The 23,422-nt window shown below is 47.8% G+C and overlaps 1 protein-coding gene across 3 annotated transcripts in view; it reads right to left on the bottom strand.

Moving 5' to 3' along the window:
• Positions 1-23,422, bottom strand: part of ABCC10 (ATP binding cassette subfamily C member 10) — a 53,322-nt gene that overhangs the window by 16,598 nt on the left and 13,302 nt on the right. For all 3 annotated transcript variants that reach the window (XM_083175351.1, XM_083175349.1, XM_083175352.1), the window contains 8 exons: positions 22,961-23,097; positions 15,481-15,560; positions 13,933-14,104; positions 13,672-13,770; positions 12,256-12,445; positions 12,097-12,174; positions 6,248-6,427; positions 5,341-5,479 (listed from right to left, as the gene is read on the bottom strand). In XM_083175351.1, the coding sequence (XP_083031477.1) occupies positions 5,341-5,479; positions 6,248-6,427; positions 12,097-12,174; positions 12,256-12,445; positions 13,672-13,770; positions 13,933-14,104; positions 15,481-15,560; positions 22,961-23,097 (1,075 nt within the window). The remainder of the gene's footprint in view (positions 1-5,340; positions 5,480-6,247; positions 6,428-12,096; positions 12,175-12,255; positions 12,446-13,671; positions 13,771-13,932; positions 14,105-15,480; positions 15,561-22,960; positions 23,098-23,422) is intronic.

Below are 23,422 nucleotides of genomic sequence, written 5' to 3'. Positions count from 1 at the left end.
TTAAGGAACACATTTAGGGCCTTATTCTAGTTCACTCTTTGGGCAGTATTCAATGAGGCCAATTCGCCATGTTTTATGGCGAATTTGTGCTATTTTCGCGTTGGAAGGTGATTTTTTGTGTCAGAAATTGAATCACCCTGTTCAACGTGCACTTTTCGCCGTCTTTCCCAAGTGATTTTCGCCGTGTGTCGCTGTGTAGCAAATCGCCATCTTTTTATGGTGAAGTGGAAGGTGAACTTTTAAAATAAAGTTGTTGTTTTTTTACATTTGGTGTAAAAAAATCAGGAATTTTATTCTGTGAAGGGGCATGTTATTTTTATTCATGCGCTTATAGCACATGAATATATATTTAATTTAAAAATATTATTTATTTTTACACATAACAGCCAGCAGGGGGCCGGGAGCCGAGAGCCGCTCATTAGATATTCATATATTCACTGCTCCTGATAATTACATATGCACGATCAGGAGCAATGAATACCCGGTCCCCTGCTGGCTCTCCCGGGGGGCAGCTTGTGCTGCCTGGGTCCCGGGGAGCCCTCCTCCCCTCCACATACGTTCTGGGGCAGGCAGGGAGACTTCCATCTCCCTGCCTGCCGCCGTCCCCCGGCTCCCTGCAGGACGCCGCAGGGGTTAAGATTCGCCGTCAGGGGCAAAGAGCCCCTGCGACGTTGAATACGGGGATAGCAGGGGGACAGCGAGGATCCGGAACACAGCGACTGTGCAGCGAATCCTAAACAGGATTCGCTGCACGCTGCGATAATGTTAATTGAATACTGCCCTTTCAGGCAAATTCCTTCTTAGCTGGACAGAACCATGTGCACTGCAGGGGGGCAGATGTAACATCTGCAGAGAGATTTAGGTTTGGGTGAGTTATTTAGTTTCTGTGCAGGGTAAATACTGGCTGCATTATTTTTACACTGCAATATAGATCTCACTCTAAGAGTGAACTAGAATAAGGCCCTTAGTTCCCTTGTGCTAACATAGAGGAGAAAGAAAAATATTCAATAATGTAGATTTATATAGTTTAATATTTATATAGTTTAATATATTTAAAGGTATGCCGCAAAAAAACGTTAATAGACACCTTCATATATTGTGGTCAGCAGAGTTTTATAGGACATGCTCAGGTAGGTGCATAAGGAGACCATAATTCTAAAAATGAGCTGAAGTTGATCTGCTCATTCAGGGAATTAGGAGCCATGGTATTCAGGGTAAAGGTCCAGCAACTCTCGTCCCCTGATCCCAAAATGGATGCTTTCTATCCCGAATGCTTTGAAGTAACTGAGGTCTCCCCTATGTTTATGATGATCGTGTCGAGCCACTGATGTCCGTTACTTTGACTTTGTTATATAAGTGGCAGCATTACGGATTGTGCAAATATGTTCCAAAATACGTTGCTTTAACATACGGCTTGTCATGCCGACAGATTTTGCACCACCGTTGCAGGCCACACAATTAATAACTTCTTTCGTGTGACGGTTTATATAGTCTTTGATTTTATTAAGGTTGCCAGATCTGTCATGCATCTCCTTTATTCTAAGCATGTATTTCCATGATTTACAGACTCCACGCGGGAATGAACCAGTGAGTGTTGGAATTTTTGGTTTCGTCCTCATATAGTGACTAGTGACCAGGTGGTCTCTTAGGTTGGGTGACCTCCTCCAGCGGATAGCAACATTGTCACCAATAAATTTGGCCAGATCCTCATCTGAAGTCAGAACATGGCAATATTTCTGGATACTGTTTTTGATCAGCCTCCATTGTTGGTTGACGTTGCTTATGAACCTAGGTTCATAAGCAACTTCAACCAACAATGGAGGCTGATTCTGCCCTTCTGCTCCATGGGAGGTTTCTGTCCTCCCTGAGCTCGCTCGTTCTGCTTTTTCTTATCCACCATGGTTTCTGATTTAACAATGAGGGATTCTCTATTAGTAATGTTTATTGATTTTTGCGCCCTCTTCAGAGGCCTGTTGCTGTATCCCTGATCCTTGAGTCTACTGGTGAGTTATTTGCATTGTTGCCTGTAAATTGTCTCATCCGATACATTTCTCCGAAGTCTGAGAAATTCGCCTTTAGGGATATTTTCAATTGTGTGTGGGGTGGGGGGGGGGGGATGGTGGCTTTTTTGATGTAGCACACTATTAGTAGCTGTGCTTTTCCTAAATCAGGCATGTCCAAAGTCAAGCCCGGGGGCCAATTGCGGCCCGCGCTGTCATTTCAAGTGACCCGCAGCCTCCAGCTGGAAGCGGGCAGAGGATCAGATGTGAGAAGCACAGCACAGGACACTAAAGGTGGGGCCCCGGCGAGCGCGCCTTTACCTTGCTGTCTGCTGAACTGAGGAGATGCCGGCCGCCACAGTGAGATGTGTTTGGTGTCCTACCCCTGCTGCTGCAATCGTATATCACCCTACTCCGCAATCACAGTGACAGCAGTGTTTGGGGAGGGGGCAGCAAGGGGGAAGCATGCTCCAGTAACATGCAGAGCGGAGGAGGGCAGCAGCGGGAGCCCAAGCATCTCCTGTCCTTGCAGTGCCTGCTTGAGCCTGTCCGTCCTCTGGCTCACACAAGGCTCTGGGAAACATACAGAGAATGGAGGGGGCAGAGTGGGGGACATACAGTGAAGGAGGGTCAGGCTGGGGGACATACAGTGAATGGAGGCAGTGATGGCCATTTAGAGAAGTGGGAGCAGGGGCAGGCTGGGGGACATACAGTGAACGGGGCAGAGTGGGGTACATAGTGAATGGGGGCAGGGCCGGTGCTAGGCACCGGAGCGCCCTAGGCGGGGGCTCCCCGGCGCTCGCCTGCTCCATGGGTAAGTATCTCCACGGGGGTCGGGGGGATGTGCGATGCGGCGGCAGCACGGGGGGGGGGAGGAGGAGAGTGTCCATTCACCTCCTTCTGCTGCCGGTGGCCGTGCTGCTGCTGCCGCCGCCGAGTATCTTCATGGGGGGCGGGGGGAGGATGTGCGATGGGGCAGCAGCACGGGGGGAAGAGAGTGTCACTCTGGCTTTTGCTGCTGGATCTGCGGGGAGCAGGGCTCTGGCCAGACTCCGGTTCCTCTCTGTGCTGGACAGCCGGGGGTGAGCCTGGCTGCGGGCAGGGCTCTCCCTGGACCCCGCCTGGAAGGAGGACTGGGTTGCTCGAGCACAGGCTGAGCTTAGAGCGAAGGCTGGCAGGGCACAGGCTGCGGTTGTCCCCTTGCTGCTGCCACCAATTATCTCCACAGGGGGCAGGGGGAGGATGTGCGATGCGGCGGCGGCAGCACGGGGGGAGGAGGAGTGTGTCCACTCACCTCCTGCTGCCGGTGTCCGTGCTGCTGTTGCTGCCAAGTCACTCCACGGGGGACGACGGGCACGGGCGATGCGGCGGGTGAGGACGACACCTGGTCCAACTTCCGCCCTCCAGTGGTCGGCGCCCTAGGCAAATGCCTAAAGCTGCCTAGTGGTGGCGCCGGCCCTGAATGGGGGTCATACAGTGAATGGGAGTCATACAGTGAAGGAGGGTCAGGCTTGGGGACATACAATGAATGGAGGTACTGATGGACATTAAGAGAAGGGGGGAAGGCTAGGGGACATACAATGAATGGGGGCAGAGTGGGGGACATACAATGAATGGGGGATATACAGTGAATGGGGGCAGGCTGGGGAAATACAGTGAAGGGGCAGGCTGGGGGACATAGAGTGAATGGGGGCAGAGTGGGGATTATTCTGATGTGATTAATGATTCAAAGAATGTCAGGCTGAATGGTCGGCCCCCACACATTTACACTTCACCAAATCTGGCCCTCGTTGCAAAAAGTTTGGACATCCCTGTCCTAAATAGTTTGGTCTCCAATTTCCCGTTGAGACCTTTATAGATCTTGAGTTCCAAGAAATAGATCTCGTGTCACTTATCTCAGAGGTGAGTTTTAGGTTTAAAGCATTATTGTTCTGGTCGGTTAGGAAGTCTTCCAAAAGGCACCTACTGCCTTTTAGGAACCATTAATAATGGTTCAGTTCTGTTTTGTGTTCTGTTCAGTTTGTGTTTGGCATTTGACTCTCTGGTGGCCTCCGGTGGTCAGTCTGTGCCATTGCAGCTCAAATCTTCTGGAAACTTGATTTATTCACAAGGCTGATAGACAATGAGCTCGTGATTCCTGCTGGCAGGTTGGCTGGATATGTCACAGGTGGGTTAATCACCTGAGCCCTTCTTAAAGCATTCTCCCCAGCAATGCAGGGCCGGTGATAGCTTCTAGTTTCCTGTTTGCAATTTCCTGTTCCTGTTGCTGAGAGCTGCAGTCTTTGGGCTTCCTTTTGGTCACCTGTCAGGCCATTGCTCCCTGCAGCTTGTCCTGGCTGCACTCCTGTCCTTCGTGAAAATCGTGAAATGAACCATAGTCCTCAATGTTGAGGAAATATCTTAAAGTGTTAAGGCCTCTATCATCCTCTGTCTAGGAAATATGCTTGCCCTTTCAGATATGCATCCAATCCCCGAGATGATAGGTCTCCCAGGTGGAATGACAGGGTTTTTTATGAATTTTTGGAAGCAAATAAAGTGTGGCAATATTTGCATTTTCCACCCACAGATATTCATATTCCTTTTTGGCGATGGCGCCATTCTGTAGTATTGATTCATATTTAGATTTTATTATTTCAAGTGGATTAAGCATAATTGGTCAGTAACATTCCGTGTTATTAAGTTGTTTGTATGCCTCTGCAGTGTGGAGGTTTTGGGGGCAAATCACCACGTTGCCCCCCTTGTCCGAGGGCCTGATGACAACATCCTGCCAGCTTTGAATATTCTTGGGTAAAACACGTCAGTAGTACTGTGTACTTGGTATATAGAGACTGACCTGGGGTATAACACATCAGTAGTACTGTAGTGTTCAATCTAGCATCCGCCATCTTTGAAAACCCATGCAGTTCCTCCGCGCTGCCTGGGATGTCGCTGTCTGCTGTGGTGTTTCTAGCACAGGTCTGGTTTGCATATCAGTGCTGAGATACAGACCACACTGTGCTAGAAGCACTACTGCAGACAGGGACACCCCAGGCAGGGAAGAGGAACTGCATGGGTTTTCAAAGATGACAGGTGCTAGAATGAACACTAGTACAGTGTACTTGGTATACATATATAGAGACTGACCTGGGGTATAACACATCAGTAGTACTGTGTATATAGAGACTGACCTGGGGTATAACACGTCAGTACTACTGTATACTTGGTATATATAGAGACTGAACTGGGGTATAACACATCAGTAGTACTGTGTGCTTGGTATATACAGAGACTCACCGGGGGTGTAATACATCAGTAGTACAAGGTTATGGCTGCGCTAAAGCACCGCTTGTATAATACTCACACAAGACCCCCGGTGGAGAACAGTAGCAATGAGGGAGACATCACAGAGAGGGCAACATTTCCAAGGGAAGCATTTCCAGGCTTGTCTGTTAAGCTTGCAATCCAGTGTGATAGCCACCAATCAGAAATGTTCCTTGAGGCTGTAACGGAACATATACATAGAAATAAATTAATCAGCCACGGATCTTTGTCTTTCTTTCTTAATGTGCGGGGAGAAAAGCCTAATATTTGTAATGGGAAAACCTGAAACCCTGTCCATTTCTGCAAGCAGGGTGCTGGCCAATCACAGTGCACATTCAACAAATGGACTCTAATAAACTGTCACATAAAATAATCAGAGTACGAACACATAAGAAGGCGGAGTTTATCGAAGGAGATGGCAAAAGAGGCCTATTCCTTTGGAAATAGCAGTGCTGGTGCGGATGATGGAGGAAATAGCAGTGCTGGTGCGGATGATGGAGGAAATAGAAGCGCTGGTGCGGATGATGGAGGAAATAGCAGTGCTGGTGCGGATGATAAAGGAAATAGCAGTGCTGGTGCAGATGATGCAGGAAATAGCAGTACTGGAGCGGATGATGGAGGAAATAGCAGTACTGGAGCGGATGATGGAGGAAATAGCAGTACTGGAGCGGATGATGGAGGAAATAGCAGTACTGGAGCGGATGATGGAGGAAATAGCAGTGCTGGTGCGGATGATGCAGGAAATAGCAGTGATGGTGCAGATGATGCAGGAAATAGCAGTGATGGTGCAGATGATGCAGGAAATAGCAGTGATGGTGCAGATGATGCAGGAAATAGCAGTGAATGTGCGGATGATTCAGGAAGTAACAGTGATTGTGTTGATGATGCAGAAGTCATGTTGCTGATATTCAGTACAGAAACAGAAGTGACACCGGGATCACACTTACCCTGCATTAGTAGTAATACTAATAGCACAGAACAAGCCAGGCAACTTCCCACCGCTCTCCAGTAAGCGGCATAAACCTGTAAGGACACTGCGCCTTCTTTCTTCTCTTCTTCTCCCATTTCATTTTCAATAATCAGGTTTTCATTTTTGTTTTCAACTTCTTCATTTACTTGACTGCCACCTGACAATAGGATTAAACAGTACAATCTGTCAGAGGTGTTTCCCTGTTTAGGTGTAGGACACTTACGTATTCCAGTAAGCAGTGGTGAAAAACAGTTACCTATACAGGTGATGGGGTATAAGAGGATGTAACCTGTACAGATGATGGGATATAAGAGGATGTAACCTGTACAGGTGATGGGATATAAGAGGATGTTCCCTGTACAGGTGATGGGATATAAGAGGATGTAACCTGTACAGGTGATGGGATATAAGAGGATGTAACCTGTACAGGTGATGAGATATAAGAGGATGTTACCTGTGCAGGTGATGGGATATAAGAGGATGTAACCTGTACAGGTGATGGGATATAAGAGGATGTTCCCTGTACAGGTGATGGGGTATAAGAGGATGTAACCTGTACAGGTGATGGGGTATAAGAGGATGTTACCTGTACAGGTGATGGGATATAAGAGGATGTAACCTGTGCAGGTGATGGGATATAAGAGGATGTAACCTGTACAGGTGATGTTACCTGTACAGGTGATGGGATATAAGAGGATGTTACCTGTACAGGTGATGGGATATAAGAGGATGTTACCTGTACAGGTGATGGGATATAAGAGGATGTTACCTGTACAGGTGATGTAATATAAGAGGATGTTACCTGTACAGGTGATGGGATATAAGAGGATGTTCCCTGTACAGGCGATGGGGTATAAGAGGATGTTCCCTGTACAGGCGATGGGGTATAAGAGGATGTTACCTGTACAGGTGATGGGATATAAGAGGATGTTCCCTGTACAGGCGATGGGGTATAAGAGGATGTTCCCTGTACAGGCGATGGGGTATAAGAGGATGTTACCTGTACAGGTGATGGGATATAAGAGGATGTTACCTGTACAGGTGATGGGGTATAATAGGATGTTACCTGTACAGGTGATGGGATATAAGACGATGTAACCTGTACAGGTGATGGGGTATAAGAGGATATTCCCTGTACAGGTGATGGGATATAAGAGGATGTTACCTGTACAGGTGATGGGATATAAGAGGATGTTCCCTGTACAGGTGATGGGATATAAGAGGATGTTACCTGTACAGGTGATGGGGTATAAGAGGATGTTCCCTGTACAGGTGATGGGATATGAGGATGTTACCTGTACAGGTGATGGGATATAAGAGGATGTAACCTGTACAGGTGATGGGATATAAGAGGATGTAACCTGTACAGGTGATGGGATATCAGAGGATGTTCCCTGTACAGGTGATGGGATATGAGGATGTTACCTGTACAGGTGATGGGATATAAGAGGATGTTACCTGTACAGGTGATGGGGTATAAGAGGATGTTACCTGTACAGGTGATGGGATATAAGAGGATGTAACCTGTACAGGTGATGGGATATAAGAGGGTGTTACCTGTACAGGTGATGGGATATAAGAGGATGTTACCTGTACAGGTGATGGGGTATAAGAGGATGTTCCCTGTACAGGCGATGGGGTATAAGAGGATGTTCCCTGTACAGGTGATGGGGTATAAGAGGATGTTACCTGTACAGGTGATGGGATATAAGAGGATGTTACCTGTACAGGTGATGGGGTATAAGAGGATGTTCCCTGTACAGGTGATGGGATATAAGAGGATGTTACCTGTACAGGTGATGGGGTATAAGAGGATGTTACCTGTACAGGTGATGGGATATAAGACGATGTAACTTGTACAGGTGATGGGGTATAAGAGGATGTTCCCTGTACAGGTGATGGGATATAAGAGGATGTTCCCTGTACAGGTGATGGGATATAAGACGATGTAACCTGTACAGGTGATGGGATATAAGAGGATGTTACCTGTACAGGTGATGGGATATAAGCTGATGTTCCCTGTGCAGGTGATGGGATATAAGAGGATGTTACCTGTACAGGTGATGGGATATAAGAGGATGTTACCTGTACAGGTGATGGGATATAAGAGGATGTTACCTGTACAGGTGATGGGATATAAGAGGATGTTCCCTGTACAGGTGATGGGATATAAGAGGATGTTACCTGTACAGGTGATGGGATATAAGCTGATGTTACCTGTGCAGGTGATGGGATATAAGAGGATGTAACCTGTACAGGTGATGGGATATAAGAGGATGTTACCTGTACAGGTGATGGGATATAAGCTGATGTTCCCTGTACAGGTGATGGGATATAAGAGGATGTTACCTGTACAGGTGATGGGATATAAGAGGATGTTCCCTGTACAGGTGATGAGATATAAGAGGATGTTACCTGTACAGGTGATGGGGTATAAGAGGATGTTCCCTGTACAGGTGATGGGATAGAAGAGGATGTTACCTGTACAGGTGATGGGATATAAGCTGATGTTCCCTGTACAGGTGATGGGGTATAAGAGGATGTTCCCTGTACAGGTGATGGGGTATAAGAGGATGTTCCCTGTACAGTTGATGGGATATGAGGATGTTCCCTGTACAGTTGATGGGATATGAGGATGTTACCTGTACAGGTGATGGGATATAAGAGGATGTTACCTGTACAGGTGATGGGGTATAAGAGGATGTTACCTGTACAGGTGATGGGGTATAAGAGGATGTTACCTGTACAGGTGATGGGATATAAGAGGATGTAACCTGTACAGGTGATGGGGTATAAGAGGATGTTACCTGTACAGGTGATGGGATATAAGAGGATGTTCCCTGTACAGGTGATGGGATATAAGAGGATGTAACCTGTACAGGTGATGGGATATAAGAGGATGTTACCTGTACAGGTGATGGGATATAAGAGGATGTTACCTGTACAGGTGATGGGATATAAGCTGATGTTCCCTGTACAGGTAATGGGATATAAGAGGATGTAACCTGTACAGGTGATGGGATATAAGAGGATGTAACCTGTACAGGTGATGGGATATAAGAGGATGTTACCTGTATAGGTGATGGGGTATAAGAGGATGTTACCTGTACAGGTGATGGGATATAAGCTGATGTTCCCTGTACAGGTGATGGGATATTAGAGGATGTTACCTGTACAGGTGATGGGATATAAGAGGATGTTACCTGTACAGGTGATGGGGTATAAGAGGATGTTACATGTACAGGTGATGGGATATAAGAGGATGTTACCTGTATAGGTGATGGGATATAAGAGGATGTTCCCTGTACAGGCGATGGGGTATAAGAGGATGTAACCTGTGCAGGTGATGGGATATAAGAGGATGTAACCTGTAGAGGTGATGGGGTATAAGAGGATGTTCCCAGTACAGGTGATGGGATATAAGCTGATGTTCCCTGTGCAGGTGATGGGATATAAGAGGATGTTACCTGTACAGGTGATGGGATATAAGAGGATGTTCCCTGTACAGGTGATGGGATATAAGAGGATGTTACCTGTACAGGTGATGGGGTATAAGAGGATGTTCCCTGTACAGGTGATGGGGTATAAGAGGATGTTACCTATACTTGTGTACCTGTTGTGTACCTGTTGCTTGTACTAGGCATACATTGCAGTGAACTAGACAGGTAGCCTATATGGTACAGCTAACACAGTAGACTTCCGACAGGCAGTGATAGTGTTAATGTACACAATGGGCGGTATTCAATAAGAATACCTGCGAGGTGCAGCGAATCCTTTTTTGGATTCGCTGCACATTCGCCACGTTCCGGAGCCTCACCGGCTCCGGTATTCAACGAGTCAGGGGCAGCGAGCCCCTGACCAGCGAATATGAGCTCCTGCGGCGAATGCCGCAGGGAGCATGAGGACGGTGGCAGGCAGAGAGATGGAAGTCTCTCTGCCTGCCCCAGAACGTTTGTGGGGGGAGGTGGGCTCCCCGGGTGCCAGGCAGCACAGGCTGCCCCCCGGGGGTGCCAGCAGGGGACCTATATTCACTACACCCGATCGTAACGATCGGGTGCAGTGAATATATGAATATGTAATGAGCGGCTCGGCTCCGGCGCCCCCTGCTGGCTGCTGTGTAAAAAAAAATATATATATATATTTTTTTTAAATTAAATATATATTCATGTGCTTACAGCACATGAATAAAAGTAGCATGCCCCTCCTCAGAATAAAATTTCTGATTTTTTTACACCAAATGTAAAAAACAAAACACTTTATTTTAAAAGTTCACATTCCACTTCTCCATCAAAAGATAGCGATTGCTACTCGGTGAATCATGGCGAAAAAAACCTTCAAATGTATTCGCCATGTGGTCATTGAATAGGGTGATTCACCGTTTTTGTCAAAAATTCGCCAAACAGCACAAATTCGCCATAAAAACATGGCGAATCAGGCTCATTGAATACTGCCCAATGTTGCAACCTTGCACTGAGTTAGCAGAGCTGACTGGGGCATGAACTCTGTCTGTAACCTGACTCCTGTCTTTGAGGAGAGGTACAGGGGAAACTGGTCAGGTGCCCGGCAGTGAAAGAGTGGAACACCAGACTGGCTAATAAGTGCTCTGTGTCCCTCTACACATGCTGACACAGGCTAGCTGAATGCAATGCAATAATGGCAGAATGGATCTTGCAGCAACAAAGGCTGGCTGAAGCACGATACGTCCCGAAGGAGCGGTACTGGGGCAGACTTGCCTATGTTAAAGAAAGTACAGTTGCGCTAAGGACCGTGAGATAGACTGTGCATTTGTATAATTGTTGCGATAATTGGAGATAAAGTGGATCAAGTGTAAATAAAGTTAAATGGGTACTTATATGTTAGTTGGGCGCCCACTAAGCAATTGGCTCCTGCCAGCACCTGAAAAAACTGAGCTTCCTCGACTGGAGGTGGGGTAGAGGAGGGGAGGAGCCTGGGAGGCAGTTCAAGTTTAACCTCTAGGGTGCTGGTGCTCTCTCCCACTCCCCACTGTAAAGCTGTGGCCCCTGATGTCTCCCAAAGGAGAAATAAGAAGATGTTCCCTGTACAGGTGATGTGATATAAGAGGATGTAAACTGCTGTTGCCTAGAAAAATGCAACTGCATTTGTGTACAAACATGAATTGGGCCCTTTGTGTGAGAGTTCGTTAGCCATACAGGTGTGAGGGTCTGTTAAATGTCCAGTGATTATGGGTCTGATTCAGTTTTTTTAGAAAAGCAACAAAAAAAACCACATACAGTAACTAATATAGCCCACAAAAAAAATCTACCTCTCTCTGAACGTGTTACATCAGCCCCACCTGCGGTGCAGAATAGTTTTGACGGTACTTGTGTAGTTTCACGGCGCCAGCATGGCGCCGTGCATCTGAGTCCCCTTGCGGGGCTCGCTTCGCTCGCCCACGCTGCGGGCTCGGTGGGCTTTGCCGAGGTGGGCTTTGCTCGCCCACACTGCGGGCTCGGTGGCTCGCTACGCTATCTAATAACAACTACATGCCAACGTGGATAGTGGAGGTATGAACTATCCACGTTGGCATGGAGTTAAGTTACTTTATTTTAGATATGCTGGCGCCGTGAAACTACACAAGAACCGTTTTGACCAGTTGAGTACTTTTTGCTTTGCTAACAAAGTCCATACAAATGAAGCCCATACCATGGAATGGGCAGCCACTGATTGGCTGAGACCTCTCTCAGCCAATCGCTGATTGGCTGAGTCAATGTCTCAGCCAATCAGTGGCTGCCTATTCATCTGAATGGGCTATTACCTAATCACAGCTGCTATGCCCATAATGCGCTGTTACCAGGAGTTACGCACCTTTCTCCGGTGTTCTTTCTTGAGACGCTTTGAGCTTGGGAGAGGCTTCAACCAAGGCTAAGATGTCTTGCGGTGGTCCTTAAAGACCAAATGTAAAAACAATGAGTGTGCACAAAGCAACCAAAGAGAATAAGATATAAGACTGGGCCATGTCACTACCTGTACAGACAATTTTCCCATCATCCATCAGCACAAGAACATCCGCTTTTTTCAACAGTTCAGTGCGATGGGTACAGAGGACCCTCGTCTTGTGTCTCAGAATACCCAGAATGCATCTCTCCATGAGCTGAGAGGCCACATCAGCGTCTACCGCTGCCAGGGGGTCATCCAGTAAGTAAATGTCCTTCTCCTAAGTAAGGTAAAACATTTATCAACACAACTAAAGGTTTTTCTATATCTACAGACAAGGTTAAAATAAATTGTCCTTTGTCTCTTAATGCTTCCTATTATAGACAAGGGTCAGTTTCTGAATAGTAATAAGTAGGAATGGCCATCGTGGCCATCGATGGCAATAGTGCAACAGGCCATCGATAGCAGCATACTATGCAATGGATGACCATCAATGTTTTTACCTATCGATGGTCACCCATTTTCTTTGACTCACTGGCCTGTGGGCCAATGAAAACAAAGGGGTGGGGCTTCACGGGTGTCTTGGGCGGAGCTATGCTCTGTGTCCCTGTCCCTTGGGGAAAAAAACAAAACAAAAAGTATTCCTTTATGCTTGACATCGATGGAGGGAAACCATGGTTCTCCCCCATCGATGGCAAAACTATTCTACATCGACAATAAACCATGAATGATTTTGAATCATCGATGGCCATCACTAATAATAAGAGGGAAAAGTCACCTGCTGAAACACAGATACCAACAATATATCAATATATTTAGAGGAGGTTGCCAATTGCAACCTATACGAGGTAACCTTGCCTACAGAGTATATTCCGTTTTGGATTTGCGATCAGTTAGCCACCTCCCCACCTGAGTGATGGCCCGCCCCTGTGCGCAGCTGCGAATGGCTTCACACTTGTGCGAAGAGGGGAAAACCGCTCACCATCAAACGGATTACCCCCGGGTGCAGCACCGTATAAGTTAATACTTACACGGCGCTGCGATGGCCGTCGGGGGATCGGAGCCGCTGATGACGTCATCGGCCTCCATCCCAATGGCCGGGAAGGCCTCCGTTTTTGTATGGCAATCCCAGAAAAAACCTGGTATGCCGCCCTCAAATGCCGGCTGTATGACCTGCAATCGCAGGCCGTAGCTGGATGTGGCCACATGAAGGGCTCGCAAATGCGCAATGTGGTCTGCGCGCATGTGCGATCCTCCGACAGTCCCTAATTCGCAGAAAATACAACACAAGGCCACATGGAGGCACATGTAACCTATTGATAATATATTGTGTCATGGTGATAAATCATATCCTGCAGGAAGACACAATGGAGAGAGTGAGAGTCTGGAGACCCTGCTGTCGGAGTTCCTGCCTCCCAGAGGTTTGGTATTATCAGTCGTCTCTGTCTCCTGTATCCCACCTGCATCTCAGCCAGTCCTTCTTCCATCACATCAGAAATACTCAACCTGATAAACAGCCCGGGCCAGGCTGACTCGAGCCTTCTGGCCCCCGCTGAGTGTGACACCGTTCTCTCCGACCTCTGTCTGGTCCCCGGCAGGAAAGACCTGAAATAATGCGAATGGAGGAGACAGCAATAACTAGAGGCGATAAGTGGTGCTTGGTATCCGTCTGATATACGAGGGTCAAAACAATGACGACATCATAACAACAGGACACACATCATAGCTCCTACTAACCCTGATGTCATTACCCACTGACATACTCACTCGCAGATCGTCGGTCAGGGCACAGGCCTCCAGGACATCCTGGTACAGGCGCTCATTAAATTCCTTCCCAAATAGAATGTTCTCCCTAATGGTGGCAAACTGGATCCATGGTTCCTGAGCCACAAAACCAAATCCAAACTCCTGGTGGGACACAAAGAGGTCTCCACCTAGTCTGGAACAAGAAATAACTATCAGCGGGTTCTTCACAATTACCGATCATTAGTTGTGAAAAAACTGATATATGTACAATTGTATAGATGTGAGATGCCAGTATCAGGTGGTGAGGGGTGAGGTGCCAGTATCAGGTGATGAGGGGTGAGGTGCCAGTATCAGGTGATGAGGGGTGAGGTGCCAGTATCAGGTGATGAGGGGTGAGGTGCCAGTATCAGGTGATGAGGGGTGAGGTGCCAGTATCAGGTGATGAGGGGTGAGGTGCCAGTATCAGGTGATGAGGGGTGAGGTGCCAGTATCAGGTGATAAGGGGTGAGGTGCCAGTATCAGGTGGTGAGGGGTGAGGTGCCAGTATCAGGTGGTGAGGGGTGAGGTGCCAGTATCAGGTGATGAGGGGTGAGGTGCCAGTATCAGGTGATGGGGGGTGAGGTGCCAGTATCAGGTGATAAGGGGTGAGGTGCCAGTATCAGGTGGTGAGGGGTGAGGTGCCAGTATCAGGTGGTGAGGGGTGAGGTGCCAGTATCAGGTGATGAGGGGTGAGGTGCCAGTATCAGGTGATGGGGGGTGAGGTGCCAGTATCAGGTGATAAGGGGTGAGGTGCCAGTATCAGGTGGTGAGGGGTGAGGTGCCAGTATCAGGTGGTGAGGGGTGAGGTGCTAGTATCAGGTGGTGAGGTGCCAGTATCAGGTGGTGAGGGGTGAGGTGCCAGTATCAGGTGGTGAGGGGTGAGGTGCCAGTATCAGGTGGTGAGGTGCCAGTATCAGGTGGTGAGGGGTGAGGTGCCAGTATCAGGTGATGAGGGGTGAGGTACCAATATCAGGTGATGAGGGGTGAGGTACCAATATCAGGTGATAAGGGGCTGGAGATCACAGGTCCTCACTATTTGTACAGGGTGAGGTGCCAGTATCAAGTGATGAGGGGTGAGGTGCCAGTATCAGGTGTGAAATGACCTGACCTGTGCAGGGGGTGAGGTGCCAGTACCCGTGCAGGGGATGAGGTGTGAGGTGCCAGTACCTGTGCGGGTGGTAAGGTGTGAGGTGCCAGTACCTGTGCAGGGGGTGAGGTGTGAGGTGCCAGTACCTGTGCAGGGGATGAGGTGTGAGGTGCCAGTACCTGTGCGGGTGGTAAGGTGTGAGGCGCCAGTACCTGTGCAGAGGGTGAGGTGTGAGGTGCCAGTACCTGGTCAGGGGATGAGGTGTGAGGTGCCAGTACCTGTGCGGGTGATAAGGTGTGAAATGCCAGTACCTGTGCAGGGGGTGAGGTGTGAGGTGCCAGTATCTGTGCGGGTGCTAAGGTGTGAAGTGCCAATACCTGTGCAGGTGGTAAGGTGTGACATGCTGTTATCTGTATAGGGGATGAGCTGTAAGAGGCTGTTACCTTGTCAGTTCTCCTGTGATTGCTGAAAGCAAAGTGCTCTTCCCACAGCCAACTCTACCAACGATGGCAATCAGCGCTCCCTGCAGGGGAGTCAGAAACAGCTGGTGTCATATGAAGGGAAGTCATTCTAAAGAGACATCACTTTAGCGGAAAAGTCAGCTGCGTACACTAAGGGGGATCCAATTACCCGCAGTGGCCTATCCATTTAGTCATAAGCCATCGCATGCCGAGCTTACCAGGGATTTTATATCAACTGCCTCTAGCAGGCAAAACAAAATCCCCAATAAGTGCTAGCTTTTTGTGGCTGCGGTGGTGAAACCTCACAGGTTTCACTGAAACTGTACATTTTTAAAAGGAAATCTACGGTAATTAAATACCTCATAAAAAAAAATCATCAATGAAACATCATGGAAAATCCCAAATTTTTTTTGTTTATTCTACATATAGTCATTATCAAGGTAACAGTAGATTATAGCCAATGACTATGTGGGCAGAATTTCAGGCACCCCGTCAAAAATGAAAATAGGCGTAATTCAGATTGTATCGCAAAGCACAATTATTCTCTAATGAACAAAAAAAAAACATGCAGCACTGCAGGTGGGGCAGATGTAACACGCGCACAGAGCGTTAGATTTGGATGGGGGTGTGTTCAAACTGAAATCTAAATTGCATTGCAAGAATAAAGCAGCCAGTATTTACCCTGCACAGAAACAAAATAACTCACCCAAAATGTAACTCTATCTGCACATGTTACGTCTGCCCCACCTGCAGTGCAGCATGGTTTTGCCCATTAGAGAAAAAGTTTGCTTTGCGATCCGGTCTGAATTAGGCCCTATGACCAATAAGGAAAGTTATGGTAGAACCTACCTTTGTTAACTTTCTTTCCTTGAAGTCCATGGGAACCACAGGGGACATCGGGGGTTGTAGGTGGATCCAGGGGGTCCGAGGCACCAATCAGCGAAGCTTCTTAAGATTTCCCAGGATGCCCGGGCCCTCTCCCCTATAACCCCGCCTCCAGGCTCACACAGCTCAGTTTTGGTAACAAGCCGTAAGCAGGAAGCGGAGAAAAGAAGAGGACAGAGAGAACACATGTCCAAGTACACATACATACATATCACGGTACATGAACAAGACTATGGTCGTTAAAGGTCACAGTGCAGTATATCACACCTAGGGATACCTCAGGAACAAATTGAAGGGAGGGCGCCCTGTGGTTCCCATGGACTTCAAGGAAAGAAAGTTAACAAAGGTAGGTTCTACCATAACTTTCCTTTTCAGGGTCCATGGGTCCCACAGGGGACATCGGGGATGTCACAAGCCGTATTTCAAGGGAGGGAATTTGCCTGAGGTGTCAGAAGTACCTGACGACCAAAGGAGGAATCCTGGGAGGCGAACGTGTCAAAAGCATAGAACTTAATGATGGTATGAACAGATGACCACGTTGCAGCCTTGCACAGCTGTTCGGCCAAAGCACCTTGGCATGTTGCCCATGATAGGTCAGCCGCTCTGGAAGAGTGTGCTTTGGTGGAAGGAGGAAAAGGCAGATTATCCTGCCAATAAGCATCTTGAATAGCCATGCAGATCCAGCGAGCAATAGTCTGTTTGCTCGCTGGCCAACCCTTTTTGTGGAATTCATAAACCACGAAAAGGGAATTAGATTTTCTGACCGTCTTAGTACGGTCAATGTAGATGGTCAGAGCCCTGACCACATCCAATAAGCGTTCCTCTGTAGATATATTCCGTGTTAAATGCCGGAATCACAATCTCCTGATTGATGTGGAATCTGGAGACCAACTTTAGAAGGTGCGATGTTTTAGTCCACAACATCCCTATTGGGATGAAATATGAGGAGCTTACATGAAAAAGCTGACATATCTTGCAGGAGCAATGACCAAGACAAATACTATCTTGTCTGTCAACCTTTTGAAATCCGTCGCTTGTAGCGGCTCGAAAGGAGGCTTGATTAAGGCCTGCAGTACGAGTGACAAATCCCACTGAGTTGTAGGAAGACCATATGGAGGTGAAAATGAATCACTCCTTGTAGGAGTGTACGTACCTCCGGTAAGAAGGTTAATTTCATCTGAACCCAGATGGATAAGGGTGAGACTTGGATTATCAGAGACGGCAGTCTAACTCCAATGTTCAGACCATTTTGTCTGTTTGTTTGTTCAGACCCTTTTGTAGGAATGCCAGAATTCTGGCCACCTTGAAAACCTTTGGATCAAACTTCCTAGCCGTACACCACATACAGTAGGTGTGCCATATTTGGTAATAAATTCTGAATGATGCTGGCTTGCACGCCTGAATCATGACCTTTTTAGAAGAAAAACTTTAACTTTACAGTAAAGTAGTTTCAAGCGCCACGCTATCAAAGACAGGCGCTGACAAGGTCCTCGAGTATGAGACCACCCGAAAATTAAGAGGAAGGGTGGTTGGGAGGACATTTGTAGAAGGTCCACATACCAGTGCTGAGTGGCCAGGCTGGAGCTATCAGAACGAGATTCCCGCCTCCCTGTTTGAATATCCTGATTACCCTGGGAATCATGGATCTTGGTGAGAAGGCATACGGAAGATGATAATTCCTTGGAACTGCTAGGGCATCCATGAAGCTAGCTTGAGGATCCCTGTACCCTGACCCGAATGTTGACACTTTTGTTGTGTCTGGACACTATTAAGTCCACGTCTGGTAGGTCCCATCGGTCTTTGAGGAGGGCGAACAACTCTGGATGGAGTGACCACTCCCCCCGATGGAAGTCTATTTAGGGATCTGTTTTCCAATTTAGAACTGCTGGGAAGAAGATCGCAGACAGAGCCAGAAGACAAGGTTTCGCCCAGGAAGAGATCCTAGAGACTACTTTGAGAGCAGCAGTGCTGCGAGGGTCTCCTTGGTCAAGTATGTACACCACAGCCGTGGCCTTGTCTGCTCTGATCAGGACCGGGTTCTTCTGAAGAAGGTCCTGAGAGCGGATTAGGGCATTGTAAGTTGCCCGAAGCTCCAACACGTTGATGGAGAGACGTGTTTTTGGATTGGTCCACACGCCCTGCAAGGCTCGGGAGTAAGCTAATGTCCCCCAGCCTCGAAGGGTGGCGTCGTAAGTGAGGATCGTCCGTTCTTAGAACCAGAAGGGACATTGACTTGTGGACCTGATATTGTCCATCCGTTTTGCCAGAATGAGGTGTTGAGAGGGCAGAAATGAAACTGTGCCCACTCCACCATGTTCAAACAGTGGCATCAGCAATCCCAAGATTTTCATTGCGCCCAGTGGCTTACGAATCTGGAACTCTGCAAAAACACCCATATTTGGTGATGCAGAGAATCGTCCTTGTCCATGAGAAGAGACATCCTCCATGACTGAGTATCCAGGGTAGCTCTCCAAATGTCACATTTATTGCGAGAGGAGCCAACCGAGATGTTGGAGTGTCCCGATTGTTATAGATAGGTGATAGCAATAATAGGGACTTGGCCACCAGTAGTAGGTCGTCTATATATATAGAAAGACTCGGATACCCAGACAGTGGAGATGTTCAGCCATAAATGCCATGAGTTTTGTGAAAATCCTGGGGCTAGAATTGAAAATGGCTATTTTAAAAAGCAAACCTGAAATGTTTCTGGTGTGCTGGCAGAATTGGGACATGCCAGTAAGCGTCCCGAATGCCCAGGGTGACTATTTATCCCCCGGTCCATGGGTAGGATTATTGTCCTTAAAGTTTCCATCCGAAACTTTGAACCCTGCACCACCTTAAAGAGACTTCAGTTTTAGAATTGGCCTGTAAGTTCCGTTTTAGAACCAGGACCAAAGACGAGTAGTAGCAGAGTCTTCTCTAGTGGTGAGGGATGACCCGAGACCGTAGCAGACCTTTTTATTTTAATAATTGTTCTGCTTAGTCTGAATAGTGAGGTAGACCCATGCAAAGACCTTATCCCTTTGCCACCACTTCCTTTACCCAGGCATCCTTTATATGTATAGTCACTGGTGTTCCTACAGCACCTGGTGTTCCCATGTGGCACCGATCCACTTAGTAACCAGGTCTAACACTGTTTTCCAGGATTGGAAGAGATAGGTCTTATCCAGTGTGGTATGGATGCAGGTGAGGAAGACGAGAAGTCAGCCTCCCGCTTGGGGTTCCCCCTGTGGAGGGGCCGTTATGCAGGTGGTTGCCGGGATTGGCAGGATCCTGTAGCAGCCCATGCTTGGGCTTGCCTTAATGGCCTGATTGGTCCTAGAATAGGACTAATCTCAGGCTTTCCTTTTTGAGGTAAAGCCGTGGATAGACACGCCATTTTGGCAGCTGTCAGAGAGGCCACAAACTTGTTAAGGCCTTTCCCCAAATGAATTTTTACCCTTAAAAAGGTAAAAGTTCCAAGGTCTACCAGGACTCCAGGTCCACTTTCCCTGTATTGGGCAAATGATACGGCTGGCCTGAATGAAGCTGGTGGATGTCTGGGCAGCGACAGTGTCAGCCTCTGATATAGCTCCTATGTATATATAGATATAAATATCTATGTATATATATATGTATATAATGCTGCTTGTTTAATGTGAAGTACACATAACTTCGCATCCTCAGAGGAGTCTTCTAGGACCTGTATAAAGTGGCTTTAGCCATGTCAACAGAGGTCCTTCCCAGTGAATGGGGATATGGCCCTTAAGGAATGTTTCAAACACCTTGGTAGGGTCTTTTAATATCAATCCTGAAGTGACCAACAGTATTGAAGGATACCTTAGAATAAACCAAGGGATTAGTCGTGGTTCACAAACCTGATTAGCCCCTTAATCCCTCCTGACTACCATCAAGTGGTCTGAATGAGGGCATTAGGGTTAGTTCTGCTTTTATTAAAAACCATCTCTGGTTTTAGCAGTAGGTTCAGGCTTCACCAAGTCTGACATTAACACCTCACGGATTGCATGAGTGAGAGCTGCCACATCAGTTGTCCCTGCTTTGAAGCAGGAGTGCTGTAGGCATAGCATCATCATATTGTCATTATGAATATTGATGACATCCTCAGCATTAACATTATTTTCCCCTTATGATCTGTGTCAACCTGTGCTACAGAAAGCAATTGTTAACAGAAACCTATTAGGTAGTGCAGCATCAGGTAGCAGGTGTTGCCTAGCTACCGAAAACTGCTGCCAGATCTGCACAGAGGTAGACAGGGCCTCCCACCAAGGTGGAGGGGGCTGGACTACAGAGGGTGCAGCAGGGGGTCAAAGGCAATCCAATAGGTTGCCTAGTAACTGTTGTTCAGCTGCCCAGGGAGGTTTGGGAAACCACCGTGGCAGAGGACTGGCCAGGGGGGGGGGATAAAGTGAATAACACATAACCCGTCCTGGAAGACATCCTGTGAGACAGGCCTGCAGCACAGCTCTTGCAGGACAGGAGCTTTGTAAACTCTGTCTGGTTGTTCCCCCGTTTGGATATAATGCAAACAAACCCAAAGTGGGGGGTTACAGTGCACAATAGGTATATACCACAGAGGAAAACCTAGAGTGATATCACTGAGTGTATGTGACCCTAGAGGATTAAACCTCTGTCATCCTCCTCAGAAGATGAGAGAAATACAGTGGACAGTGCAGAAATACTGACAGAAAGTGAAAGTAAAAGAACTAGCACATTGCAGTCACATACACAAGCATTTACATACAGCCATTTTACAGCCTATAAATGCTGTCACACCCTGTATCAACCGCTTGAACTCTAATGGAGTAAGGGGGATTTAGGGTGTCTGTGAAAGCAATCACTTAGTCAGTGAACGGTTTCACAGGGGAGACTGTGCCCTCTCTCTGGAAGACTACTGTGCCTGTGGGAATGGCGCTGGTCTGAGAGAAGGGGGGGCGGGCACAGGGTTAATGCAGCTAACTGAGCGGCTATCTCCGAGGAGAATGGCGCCAAAGCTGGGGGAGGGACTGCAGGCTACGCGCCACCTCCCCTTGCTGGTCTTCCCCCACCAGGTAAAAAGGAGCCTTGTAAAATGGATGTCCCCCACATCCTGGCCTGCGCTCCGGTCCCCGGTGGTCTAGTGGAGTCCCTGACTCGAGGGCCAGTGTCCACGCCAGCTGCTGCGGCTGTCTCCCACAGCGCGCAGCATGGCAGCGGTTTGTGCTCTCTAAGAGAGCCTTACCTTCTCCTGGACGCCGGCCACGCTGCCTGGAGGAGATTCCGCGGTGCTAGGCGCTGTCTCCCCTCCGCCGGGCTACCCCGCTTGACCGAGGTCGTGGGGGAATGTCGGCGCCGGCAGGAGTGATGCGGCTGCTCGCGCCTCCGTCAGATGATTGACGGCGGTGAGCAGCCTCAGCCGCAAAGCGGCTCAGCCGCTTAGGCGGCAGATTCAAAGTGTAAAAATAAATAAAAGTAAAAAATATAGCAGCTTCTTATGGGATTACCTCAGTGAGGTAATCCCTGCTGATAAAAGGTGCGTCTGCTTCCTGCAGGCACCAAACAAAAAACTGAGCTGTGTGAGCCTGGAGGCGGGGTTATAGGGGAGAGGGCCCGGGCATCCTGGGAAATCTTAAGAAGCTTCGCTGATTGGTGCCTCGGACCCCCTGGATCCACCTACAACCCCCGATGTCCCCTGTGGGACCCATGGACCCTGAAAAGGAAATCTGCTCTAATTGGTGGCCCCTTTCTCTGCGTCATCTAGCACTCAGACACCCCCCACAAAGTCCAGACCAAACAGGGAGCTAGAGGACACAATAGAACATTGGGTTTAAGCATGCAGCCTTCCAGCTGCTGTCGAACTACATGTCCCAGTATGCCCTGTTAGCATGCTCTAATACCAAAACTTCAACGGTTTATTTACTAAGCCTCGGACTGACATCAAGCAGAAAGAGATAAAGCTCCAGCCAATCAGCTCTTAACTGCCATATTACGTCATAGTATAGAGTATGTCTTCCTCTGGATGTGGTCATTTGCTGGCAGATTAACAAGGTGGTCACATGACACGACTAGAGTAATAGTGTGTACACACGGTTCGATATGGCTTCCGATGTTGACGATATCGTCAACATCGGAAGCCATATCGCATACTGATTGTATGCATTGTAAGGGCTTCCTAACCCGATGCACGCTCCCGTTTAAGGAGAGATCGGAGGGGAGATAGAGTGTGCTGCCCACTCTATCTAGCACAAATCGCAAGCATATCGCATGCATCGTATGTGCCTTGCGATATGCTTAAGATGCGATGTGCTATACGATTTCCAGGGCCCTGTCAGTTATCCTGTTGTTAAGTCAAAATCGCTTAGTCAAAATCTTAAGCAAATCTTAAGGCACATAGGAACTCGCATAGTAAATCAAATAGGAAATTGCATAGCAAATTGTATGGTAAAAAGTCAAAATCTTAAGCATATCTTAAGGCATATCTTAAGGAGTAGAGAAAAAAAAAAAAAAGGGAAAAGTAAAAATCGGACAAAACATCGAATCGTACATCGGATCGCACAGAACATCGAACCGTGTGTACACACTCTAACAGCCGCCTCCTCACCTTAGTCACAGAGAGATTTTGAATGAAGAGCTGCAGGGAGCGGGATCTTTCTCCGCTGTCTTTGACCTCTGACCCTGGTCCCCAGGAAAAAACAGCATCTCGCAATTCCATGACACAGGATCCATCTGTAGATGGCGCTGGATCAGGGGACAATGATCATTAATTAGTGACACTATATAACAAATGTATAAGTACATAGTTCTGCAATAATACAGCATTTACTCTAGATCTTTTAACCATAAATGTCCTTCACAGTGACTAGAACGATGTATACAACCGCAGCTCCCTAACATTACAAAATACGCGGAATTGGGTGCGATAAATGTCACTGCCTTATCAGTGTCGGAACTTACGAGTGGTTGGCCCAGGTGCAAAACTACATTTTTGGGCCCTCCTCTTCCACTCCAAACCAAGTTCACAATATGCAACATAGCAGTGGGTGGCAGAAGTGGGCCCCTTAGT

The sequence above is a fragment of the Crinia signifera genome, chromosome 3 (assembly GCF_055691185.1).
Source record: "Crinia signifera chromosome 3, ASM5569118v1, whole genome shotgun sequence".
Taxonomy (NCBI): Eukaryota; Metazoa; Chordata; class Amphibia; order Anura; family Myobatrachidae; genus Crinia; species Crinia signifera.
The sequence above is the reverse complement of the archived record's forward strand: the minus strand, read 5'-3'. Positions and strand labels throughout refer to the sequence as shown.